The sequence below is a fragment of the Amblyraja radiata genome, chromosome 2 (genome assembly GCF_010909765.2).
Source record: "Amblyraja radiata isolate CabotCenter1 chromosome 2, sAmbRad1.1.pri, whole genome shotgun sequence".
NCBI classification, from domain to species: Eukaryota; Metazoa; Chordata; class Chondrichthyes; order Rajiformes; family Rajidae; genus Amblyraja; species Amblyraja radiata.
In genome coordinates this window covers 22,639,073-22,651,383 of record NC_045957.1, presented here as the reverse complement: position 1 = coordinate 22,651,383, position 12,311 = coordinate 22,639,073, and the positions used below count along the sequence as shown (strand labels likewise).

The window sequence follows — 12,311 nt, the reverse complement described above, 5'->3', positions numbered from 1 at the left end:
GAGCAGCAGTGTAAAAATCTTGAGATAACTGTCATCTGTTTATTTAGATAATGTAAGTACAAAATATTGAGCAGAATCAAAATAATTAATTTCCCTTTAATGAGTCTGTAGTTATAATTTGTAATGAACGTGGAATCAAAGAAAACCACAAGTGTTGGTCATGAAAATAATTTTCTGTCAATTAACATTATTGATAATAAAAATCCTTCTAATTCCAAATAACATATTCATATTTTCTATTCTCTTTCTAGCCTTATCCCTATCTATCATGTAAATATTTCCTAGATGGTTAATCAACATCCAGGCCATTTTTGCTTTAATTGCTGGGAAATGCATCTGCTTGAAATTAGGTGATTTTAACTCTTCCTGTAAAGGAGCATTGGGTGTTTAGCAATTATTTACAGCCAAAAACAAGAACTATAATTAACAATTTGCTGTAGAGAATTAACCCTATTGTTAATTGTTTTCATTTTTATTAACTAATAAACATAATCACCTAGTACCTAATCTGATATAGCCTGTTTTTGATTAGCTTTGTTAATTTTTGCAGCAAACAGCACTACACTGGAGTGCCTACTACAATCATCCAGAGCATGTGAAGTTGCTGATAAAGCATGATTCCAATATAGGCATTCCCGATATTGAAGGCAAAATACCACTTCATTGGGCTGCCAGCAACAAAGAAACCACAGCCATTCATACAGTGAAATGCATTCTGGTAAGCATGATGGTTTAAATACTCCTCCTGTGACTTCTTCTTCTTGTGTATGGTGTGCACAGTCTAAAGTTGTAGGACAACTTGTTCTATTTGATCTTATTTGATTGTGCACACCAGATTGATTGCATTCGTCGAAACAGGTTGGACCACGTGAAGTAGCAATGTTACAAAATTTTGAGATTTAAAAAATCAAGTCTGAAATTTATCCCATCAGATAAAGCATAAAAAGAAGTTTAATTTGACACCTAATTCACTTTCATATCTCAAGTATTTAAAAAGTTATGGCCATTTTCATACTCGGAAATTAGCATCTTGTTCCCTATTGATTTTCTATGGACATAACAAAAAAGCTGTGATCGTGGACAGTCAAAGCCCATAACTTTCTTAAAAAATAAGAGAACTGAATGAAATTTTCAGTTATCATAGATTGAACCATTCTGAAACAAATATAAAATAATCTTACTTGGATGACCTGAAATTAAAGCATATAATTAGTTAGTTACCCAATTGTAGCTAATTTCAAACTTCAATTACTAGATCTAAACATCTATCCATTTCTTAATAAATGATTAACATTTTTAAATAGCCTAAGTGTCCAAATAACATTCACAAATAATTCACAATAAAACATGATTTTTAAATCTCATTTACATTAATTTATAGGCCAAATGGAAGGAATTTAGTGTTCAATTGCTGTAAATTAAAGTCCATTTAAATCAGCTTTCTAGTGGGATCCTGTGAACGCGCTGGTTTAGAACGTTCACATTGCGGTAGATTTGTGCCCTCAAATGCCCAGAAAAATACTGCGGGATATAATGGGCCCAAAATTAGCTACTCGCAACATAAAACTTTGTATAAAGGGATCTTAAGAAGCCCTTTTTAATGTAAAAATAAACAGCCTACCTCCTGTTGTCCCCTGTATGAGATCTGGCCGTTGTCGACCGTCGGGGGTTTAGAGGTTAATTTTTAAACTACTATAACAATTAAATAAAGCTTTTAAAACTAATAATAGCTCAAGCGACGGAATCTGCCAGCGAATTTTCGTTAATAATTAACTAGGCTGAACATCCTCGATTTGAACAGCCTAGAGAAAATCGCGTTTTAAACCCGCCCCCCTCTAAACGGCGCCAAAATCGCGCACACGGGCTGGGACAGATTTTCAGCGACGCTTCAGGTACGTTTTGCAACATACCTACGTGAAGGTTGCAATTTCCCACCCCATCCTGTGACTGAAGACATTACAGTCTATAGTTTGTGAGATTGAAAGAAATAGAGGATTGTGCTGCTCTATCGCAACTTCAGTCCATTAATAGTTAAAGTCATTTGTGCTGTATACAATTAAACAAGTGGAATCAAATGATATTTTGATTTTAATTTTAATCAGATTCAACTTTAATTGTCATTGTCAGTGGACAGTACAGAGACAACGAAATGCAGTTAGCATCTCCCTGGAAGAGCGACATAGAATATGATTTCAATAAATAAAACTATTTACATGCATACAGTCATAGTGTTTTTCCTGTGGGAGGAGTGTCCGGGGGGGGGGGGGGTGATTGGCAGTCACCGAGGTACATTGTTGAGTAGTGTGACAGCCGCAGGGAAGAAGCTGTTCCTGGACCTGCTGGTCCGGCAACGGAGAGACCTGTAGCGCCTCCCGGATGGTAGGAGGGTAAACAGTCCATGGTTGGGGTGAGAGCAGTCCTTGGCGATGCTGAGCGCCCTTTGCAGACAACGCTTGCTTTGGACAGACTCAATGGAGGGGAGCGAGGAACTGGTGATGCGTTGGGCAATTTTCACCACCCTCTGCAGTGCTTTCCGGTCGGAGACAGAGCAGTTGCCATACCATACTGTGATACAGTTGGTAAGGATGCAGCAGGTCAAGGCAGCATCCCTGAAGAACATGGATAGGTGACATTTCGGGTCGGGACCCTTCCGCAAACTGAAGTTTCCCAACCTGAAACATCACCTATCCATGTTCTCCAGGGATGTGTCCTTGTTTTGTAAACCAGCATTTGCAGTTCCTTGTTTTTACATTCTGGATTTATTTTTAATTCAGTTCCAAATCAATTAATTTTACAATATGAAATAAAGGGTTCTTCAGATTTTAAATTGGGGGATAATTAGTGGAGGGGATTAGCTTCAGATTTGTTGACATGGATTATCTAAACATTCTGGGTTATATTAATATGTAATAACAAGGAACTGCAGATGCTGGTTATATCATAGAAAGACACAAAATGCTGGAGTAGGTCAGTGGGTCAAGCAGCATCTCTGGAGAACATGGATAGGTGACGTTTTGGGTCTGGACCCTTCAGACTGATTGCAAGGGTTGGCAGGAAAGAAAGCTGGAAAAGAGGGTGGGGATTTGGGGGGGGGGGGGTGTGGTTGGAGGACAGGACATTCCTTCCACTGGCTACACAATTCACAAATTTTCTAGCCACTAGTTTTACAGTTTGAAACTCTTTATCCCTTTTGGACTAACACCTGTCTTTTCATCTGGTCTTTGTCTAACAATCTGCTTATCAGAAAACACCCTGCACCTCTTATCCACCACGCTCTCCTGCCCCTCGTCTATTCCAACTTTCTTTCACACGCCCCCTGGGCAGTCTGTCGGAAGAAGGGTCCCGATCCGAAACGTCACCTATCAATGTTTTTCCAGAGAAGCTGTCTGACCCACTGAGTTACTCCTGCATTTTCTCTTTCGTTGATGGTAATATGTATTTTTCTTAAAGACACTCAGACACCTACCATTTTACCCATACTGAGGTAGATTTGCTTCTGGATCTACTTTAAACATAGCCCATCTTCTTTGCCCAAACAATGTCCGAAATTGGGCTTGGAGCTTCACTTACATATGTGGGACAAATAGAGAGCTCATGAAAAATCAATTTTGGACTTCATGCCTGACTAGCATTGATACTTAGAAATTGTTTTGGGTTGCAAATTGGTTGTGAGGGCTTTGGTGCTAGTGGGATGATAATCAACTTCTCATTTGTAAACAGAGCGATCATATTTGAACATATAAAGTATTAATGATTTAAAATATTCGGATAACATTTAGCTTTCTGGTTAATTTTACTCACAAGATGAACGTTTAATAGCTTTAATAGATTTTGGGACAGCAGAATAATCATAATCTCTTTGTCTCATATACTTAATTGTTTCCACCGAGATACTTATCTGGCTGGTCTGTTTGAATCCTCTGTGGTGTCTAGGTGGGAGGATAATCTATTTTGTAAAATTGCTTTATGAACCTGGGTATATAATTTGAAACTGAGGACTATGACTGAATCTTTTGAAGTCTGATTATTTTAAACTTTAAATTTTAGATTGAGTAATTTTCTAATTTTAAATATGTTGCCAAAATATATTGCAAGCTACTATTTTTTCTACCCATCTGATAGGAGGCTGCTCCCACTGAATCATTGCTGAACTGGCAGGATTATGAAGGGCGAACACCACTACACTTTGCTGTTGCTGAAGGAAATGAAGCTGTGGTTGATGTATTGACGTTGTATGAAGGATGCAATATAACATCTTACGATAATTTATTTCGAACTCCTCTACACTGGGCAGCTTTATTGGGTAAGTAATACTAAAAGTAAGCTGATGACATGTTCAGCAAATCACGTTATTATTATTGTATGTACACAGATCCAGGCCAGATTTAATACTATCTGTTATTATTAGTTTTATACTCTGGGCGAGGAAATTTGGCTACAGCACAAACATTTGTTGTGCTTTACATTTTCTTTTTTTTTAAATCATAATGTATTTTACAGTTGAATTTCAACTTGAATAAAATAATTGAAATGGTTACAGTCATTTCTAACAATTAATTTGTTGGGACTAATTTAGAAAGGGAAAAATGAGGAGAGGCAAAATGGAAACCAGATCATTTTGAAATAGATCTAAGAAAGTCAGACTGAAAGATCATTTGATCATTTGTAAAATATGAGCTTGAAGGAGGCAACTAAGAAATTGAGCATAAGACATCTTTTGATTTTATTTCATTCTCTCTTACTTCCCTTTCTGAATATGATGCTTTATGGTACAGAAGTGTGAAAATATAGAAGTGCGAGAGCAGTCCTGACTACTATCTTCCTCTTTGGTGGCCCTCGGATGATCTTCGATCGAACTTTACTGGCTTATTCTTGCACTAAACGTTATTCCCTTATCATACACACTGTGAATGGCTCAATTGTAATCAAGTCTTTCTGCTGACTGAGAAAAGATTTAAAGGTGACGTGAGAAGCACTTTTATTCACAGATAGGGTGGTTGGTATTTTGAATGAACTGCCAGTCAGTGGTAGAGATGGACACAATTACAATGTTTAAAAGATGATTAGACAGGTACCTGGATAGAAAATAATGATATAGGCCTAACGCTGTCAAATTGGACTTGCTCAAGAGGGTACCTTGGTCAGCATGGATGAGTGTGTCTGTGTTTTATTTGTCTCTATTCGATCCATTTCATTCATGTTTTAAAGTCAAATGGAAGATAGTCTGAATTAAGAGAAGGCAAAATAAGTGAGACGTGTTATACTTTTTCAGTTGAACTAAATTTCTCAATAAACAGTTGATAAGGTCAAGCAGGAAAAACAGCCTATATGGTTTCTGGGGAAAGAGAGAGGGTGATAGATTAAAAAAAAAAATCAGCATAACAGTGGCTGAATGATTGCTGGTATTGTTTCCTTTTTGGCAAGTTACAAACGGTAGAATGAAGGCACTAGTAGCTGCAGATGCTGAAATCTTGAGGGAGAAAAGCGCTGGAAGAATCTCAGCAGGTCAAGCAATGTCTGTGGAACACATTTTTTTCAATCTCTTACCTTACCGGAGATGCGATTGTTTTCCGGGTCGTATCTCTGGTAATTCTGCAACCTGACATCGTGGAGCTGGAGGCCTTGCTCGGGACTGACTTTGAGCCCCACCACGGGGCGTGGACTTACCATCGACCCAAGGTAGATCGCCCGGCGCGGGGGAGCTGAGATTTCCCCCCCGATGCAGGAACTTGATCTCCACGAAGAGGAGGCCCTCTGCTGGCTACGGGAGTAAGATCGTCCCGTCAACGGAAGGCTCGAGGCCCCCGACAGCTGGAGGACAAAGAAGGGAAGAGATTGAACTTTTTTTTGCCTTCCATCACAATGAGGAATGTGGAGGAGTCACTGTGGTGGATGTTCATGTTAAAATGTATTTTCTGTGTTCTGTTGCTTTTTATTAGTATGACTGTATGGCAAATCAAATTCCTCGTATGTTGCAAAACATACTTGGCTGATAAAGTAAGTATGAGTATGAGTATGGCTGCCTGTGAGGGCTGGTGTTGGCCAGTCTAGGATGAGCAGTGAGACTGCTCAGCAATGAGACATAAAGCTCAGGGGTATTTGTCACTGCATATTCTGGATGATTCCATCCCCAAAAGCATAAACACAGCAAGGAACCAGCATCTGCACAAATGCAATCAATTTTCATGCGGTATGCAAACAAGTGGCACTATGTGAAAGAATTTCTAGACCCTTATCTTTCTATCTATTTCTCCTGGATCCCCTTTCGACAAGTGTAAACCCATGTATAAAATCATGCTGGTTTTCTTGTCACCTGAATAGAATCTCTGAATTCTTAATCATTTCTTGAGTCCAGTAGCAGTGTTTAAAAGTGTTTATTTATGCACAATGGTCATACAGCTTCCGAGCCAAGCATTAAAATATCTTCAGACATTAACTAAAACTGAACATATCATATCTGACGAAACAATAAACTATGGAATTACAACCAAAAGACTAAAGACTGAACATAACTATCAGACATAAGATATTAGACGTTCAACTAACAAATTTCACCCAAACACACTGTTGACAAACAGGATTCCTTAGCTATTTTGGGTGAGCAAGATGTATTTAGCACCTTCATACTAATAAGGGATTTGTGTTCACAGTACAGTCTGGCTTTTTATCAGTTGAAGATTTGAGCACTACCTTTTTTTTGTCGCTGTGTACAGCAGTTCCATTCTCAAGCAGTTAATGCCTTTTTAAATAAACTAATCCCATCAATTTTACACTAACACCATCAGTTCTTTGCCTGACACTAATCCCATCAATTCCCTGCAAGCCCCTGCACCTGCACTCAAAACAATGAATATAATGCAGCTGTCCTGTGGCTGAGGCTGAGTCCATTGTCAAAAACGAGATTTGTATCTGTGATTTTGTTGATACGAGATGTCAAGGATCATTATTCCCAATTTGGTGCAGCTCCTGTATAAGAATTTATTCCACATCAGAAATCTTTACATGTAGATTAGAGAAAGTGTTTCATACTACTGTACTTTCATATCAGCGTTTCATATACACAATAGACTGCAGATGCTGGAATCTTAAGCAGAAAACCAACTTTTGGAGAAACTCAGTGGACCTGCTGAGTGCTTTCAGCAGTTTGTTTTACGCTTGAGTTTCTCATATCAGCCTGTTATCCCGAGAAATATGTTTTGATGAGAAATGAACTGAAATATATAAATGATGGTCAATCAGCGAGCAATATTCTATTATGCACTTTGCTCTTGATCATTTGAAGTACGTGACTTCTGCTTTTTGTTCATAATTACATTTTGTTTTGCAAATCTTTGAATTACAGCCTATCCAGTATACTTTAAAAGAATGCTACACCAGTAATTCACTTTGCTGGCTGACTGCATTATTTGCTGATGTCATCCTTGTAATTCTCTAATTTAATCATCGATTTTATACCTGTATTTAGGTCATGCACAAATAGGATATCTTCTATTGGAAAGAAATAAGTCGGGTACCATTCCATCAGACAGCCAAGGAGCCACCCCGCTGCATTATGCTGCTCAGAGCAATTTTGGGGTAAGTTGTGCTTCTAAATCGATAACCTATCAAATCTGATGACCTATCAAATCAATAACCTATCAAATTGCTGCACTACCCAGCTATTGCAAAATTCCCCAGAGCTATTCCCCTGCATTAAACTGATGTAGCTGTTTGTGCAAATGCCCCACCATGACTGCAATTTACAAAAGAGCACATCTCATGACCCTGTCTGCCTCCCTTTTGTGTTTCCAACTTGTTGTAGGCTTCCCGCTTACTGCTGCTCTGCTCTGGGCTTGGCAGGTCAACACTCCTCTCGCCAGCCCTTCTCTCTGAAATCTCTTGAGCCAAAGCCTCAATTTGCACTTCACCTCCACACGGTCGCTCCCAACAGGCTGCTAGGCTGAACTTTGCTTTCTTTTTATTCACTGCGCTGTCTCTTGCCTCAGCCAATCGGACGCCTGCTTTCATCCAGGTCCTGCCTCCTCGATTACTAACAAACTGAACTCAAAGAAAAAACAACATTCTTCCACTTTTTCCCACCATTTTTTAAAAGTTGATTTTTTTTCTCTAGCAAGATGGCTGCTCTCCCACTCTGTCTTCAGCTTCTCGAGGTAGAAGAAAACCTCCAGAATCCCAGGGCACATTAGGCACATTCATGTGTGAAATTGGGCACATTCTTTACATATAAGCTTTTAACTGATGCAACTGCGAGGATATCAGGGAGGTTGGCATATATATTTATTTAAGTTCTTGCCTTCAGCTTGCTATATTTACAGTATTCTGCTAATTTTCTGTTTGAACTAATGTGTCTGATTCTAGAGTTTGTAGTGTTTTGCTACATACTTCTGTGGCTTTAATTCCTTTGGTTTAGTGATCAATATTGTACTTTAAATTCAAGGCAAGATCTAACAAGAACAAATTCAATTTTAGTACATCAGTTTGTGCTTCTCTAATCTGTCATCTTCATTCAATATCATCTTTGTTGTATTGATTAAACTCTGTGATGCCATGCCATAGATCGGATCCACCAAATATTCCTTAATCTAACTCTAGCTAGTCCCTTGGGATTCAGGATCACTTGTTTCACCCAAGTTCTGTAAATTCTAATATGATTAATGAGACTGATGTGAGAACTTCAGGTCAATAGACAATAGGTGCAGGAGTAGGCTATTCGGCCCTTCGAGCCAGCACTGCAGATGAGGCTCGAGGTGCTGGACAGCTTACTGCACACCTTCCACTACTCAGACTTATTTTCCATGGACTCTCAATGTGTGGACTTGAGATTCTCAGTTCCATGTTTAGTTTAGTTCAGAGATGCAGGGTGCAAACAGGCCATTCTGCCCACCATGCCAACCACGATCACCCATACGCTAGTTCTATCCCACACACTAGGGACAATTTACAAAAGGCAATTAATCAATCAATGATACTTTATTGTCACATGTACATTGGTACAGTGAAATGCTTTGTTTTGCAAACAACCCAGTAAAATCTTGTAGCAGATCTCACCTAGGTAGTGTACAAGTGTCGCCATGTTTCTGAGAAAGTTGCAAAAGTTCACCGAACTTTCCTATCCTCTCCCATGTCGCACTTTGCAGCAGGTGGTCTCCCGCCGGTTCCCCCTTCGTTCTTGCTGGCCCTCAAGTGGGTAGCTCTCGATGAACCACCCTCACTCTCGACAGGCCACCCTCACTCTCGACAGGCCACCCTCACTCTCGATAGGCCACCCACGCTCTCCACGACCCACCCACGCTCTCCACGACCCACCCACGCTCTCCACGGGCCACCCACACTCTACACGGGCCACCCACACTCTCGATGTGCCACCCACGCACGCTCTCGGCCCACCCACGCTCTCGACGGACCCCCATGCTCGCGACACCCTCCCCCCCTCGCTGGATCCCAAGGCATTTTGGACCTTCATTATATCTATAAAAACTAGGACTACACGAGGCCAAAGATGGTCATTTATTCCTGGAGCCAGAAGAAATTAGCGAGATGCAAAATGAGTACTTTACATCATTATTCACCAAGAAGAAGCACATAGAGTGAGGCATGGTCAGGAAGGGGTATATTGTTACTTCAGGGCATGTTGCTTGCAAAAAGGAGGAGGTATTAGGTCTTTTGAAGAACATTAAGATTGATACATTTCCAGTGCCTGAAAGAGACGAGAGAAGAGAGAAACCTTGGCAAAGATCTTTGAATCTTGTTTAACCATCAGCCCTCCATCAGTGGTAGGGAAATTATTGGAGAAGAAAGCTAAATATAGGATTTACTCACATTGAGAAAAGCATGGGCTTATTAGGAATTGAAAGCATGAATTTGTTCTGGTGAAATCTTGATGAAGATGATTAATGATGGAGGGGAATGGATGTTGTCGATGCACTTCAGTAAAGCATTCAAAATGATCCCTCGTGACAGGCTGATTAGTAAGTTTGTAGATGTCACACAAGTTGGTGGAATTGTGGAAAACGAGGAAAGTTGTCAAAGGATACAGCTGGAGACAGATCAATTGGAAATCTGGGCAGAGAAATGGCAGATGGAGTTTAATCCAGACAACAGCAAAGATGTTGCACTTTGGGCATTCAAATGGAAGAGGAAAATATACAGTGAATGGCAGGAGGAAGGTCTTGGAATGCAAATCCATTGCTCCCTGAAAGTGGCCATGCAAGTGGATAGGGTGGTAAAGAGATTGTACAGAATACTTGTCTTTATTGATCAGGGCATTGAGTTGAAAATTTAGGAAGTCGTGTTGCAGCTATATAAAACTAGTTAGACCACATTTGAGGCATTGTGTGCAGTTCTGGCCATCTCATTACAGGAAGGATGCAAAGGTTTTGGAGAGGGTGCAAAAGAAGTTCATCACAATACTGCCTGGGTTAAAGAGCGGTAGGAGAGATTGGAACAACTTGGATTGTTTTCTCTGCAGCATTGGAGGCTAAGGGGCGACATGATAGAAGTATATAAAATTATGAGGCGTAGATTTGGCAGATAATCAGAGTCTTTCGGTGTGAAAATGGTAAATACTAGAATACTACCTGAGAGTTGAGAAAGGAAAATATCAATGAGGTTTGTACGGCTATTTTTTTTTACACAGACCAGTAGGTGCCTGGAAGGAGCTGCCAGGGGAAGTGGTGGAGGCACATACGAAGACTACATTCAAGGGGCATTTAGACCCTGTGTAGGCACATATGATTAGTTTAACATGGCATCATGGTTAGTGCAGACATGAACTAAGGACCTGGTCTTGTACTAGACGGCTCTATATTCTATGACGTATGTGCTTACCATAGTCTGATGTGTCATCTTTCATGAAGGCGATTATGATTTTCTGAGGTGGTAACATTATGAATAAAGCTCCTCACAACAGGTTTCAGAACTTCAGAAGGGATACTGTCTATTCCGGAGGCCTCGATTTTGAGTTGGCATGTGGCTTTTTTTAACTGCTTTTCAGTCAAGAACAATGGCAATGCTAGACCATATAGACTTCTGTTGAATGGTGTTGAGACCACTCAATGTAAAGAATAGTATCACAGTTAAGGACTGTATTGAAGTACTAGAAGAACAATTTCCCGTTACTACTTTAGATCCATCATGAAATTTACTTGTCTACCTTTACAGCTCCTGCTATACAATCTTGTCCAATCCAATTTAGCAATGTTTATGGAGGATATTTTTTGACGAGTTTTAAAAATATTGAAAAGCCACATGTGGTAAAAATAAAGAATGTTTAAATAAAGAGCCATGTAGGATGAAACCATCTAAAAAACAGGAGGAATTTGAAACTAAAAATCAAGGTTAGGGATGATACCAAAAGTGCTCTGGCAACTGCATAAAACTGGAATCATGCCCTTACCATAATGGTAATAAGTAAGTCTACTTTTAATCCAGCCACCCAAATAATTGAAAAATTACAGTAAAATCTGGCTCAAGGATTCTAACAGCCTGATTTCAACCAGTGTCTGAAAGTCTGACTGCCATTTTCCTACTAGTACATGCCTCACCCCACGAGGTATAATCATTTGATAACAGCCAACCAGAGGTATAAATTGGCAACGGGACAGGAATTTCTCCACCATCTATTACCCTTTCTAGTTCTCTTGCTTTCTCATGCCACCATTATCCATAAGAGTCATTCAATACAGAAACAGTCCTTTGGCCTACCAAGTCTGCACCAGCCATTAAGCGCCTATTTTTTCACTAATCCTATCAAAATATCACATTTTCATCCTCCCCATATTCCCATTAACCCTCGACAGATTCTGCTGCTCAATTACACAAGTTGCGATTTACAATTGACCAACTGCACTGGGATGTGTGTAGGAACTAGAGCACCTGGAGGGAACCCGCTTGGTCACAGAGCGAACATTCAAACTGCTCATAGGCAGCAGCAGAGGTCAAGCTTGAACCTGAGTCTGGAGCTGTGAAGCAGCAGCTATATCACCTGCACTACTAGGCCACACTTATTCTCTTTCATCCTTTCAGATTTTACTGACTATTCTTCTCCTTGTCCTTTTATCTCTTGCACATTTCCATTGTACTAGTTCCTCCTTTGCCTACCCCATAGCCAGTCCCTTTTATTCCATCTTTCTTCCTTTCATCTTCATCATTCTCATGTTCATCTCTTCACCCCACATTTCCCCCCTTGCCACATTTCCCTTTGATTTGATTATTTCCCAGTTCTCCCGAGGAGTACTCGTGGTAATTTATTCTTGTGTGCGAGAACAGGGAAGATGTAGCAGTTTAATAAATAATAGTAAATAGATAATAAA

At 39.9% G+C, this 12,311-nt stretch overlaps 1 protein-coding gene across 3 annotated transcripts in view; it reads left to right on the top strand.

The window, feature by feature from the left end:
- The window catches only part of invs (inversin), a 182,774-nt gene that overhangs the window by 92,274 nt on the left and 78,189 nt on the right, over positions 1-12,311 (top strand). For all 3 annotated transcript variants that reach the window (XM_033043058.1, XM_033043051.1, XM_033043043.1), the window contains exons 6-8: positions 551-718; positions 4,123-4,303; positions 7,466-7,575. In XM_033043058.1, the coding sequence (XP_032898949.1) occupies positions 551-718; positions 4,123-4,303; positions 7,466-7,575 (459 nt within the window). The remainder of the gene's footprint in view (positions 1-550; positions 719-4,122; positions 4,304-7,465; positions 7,576-12,311) is intronic.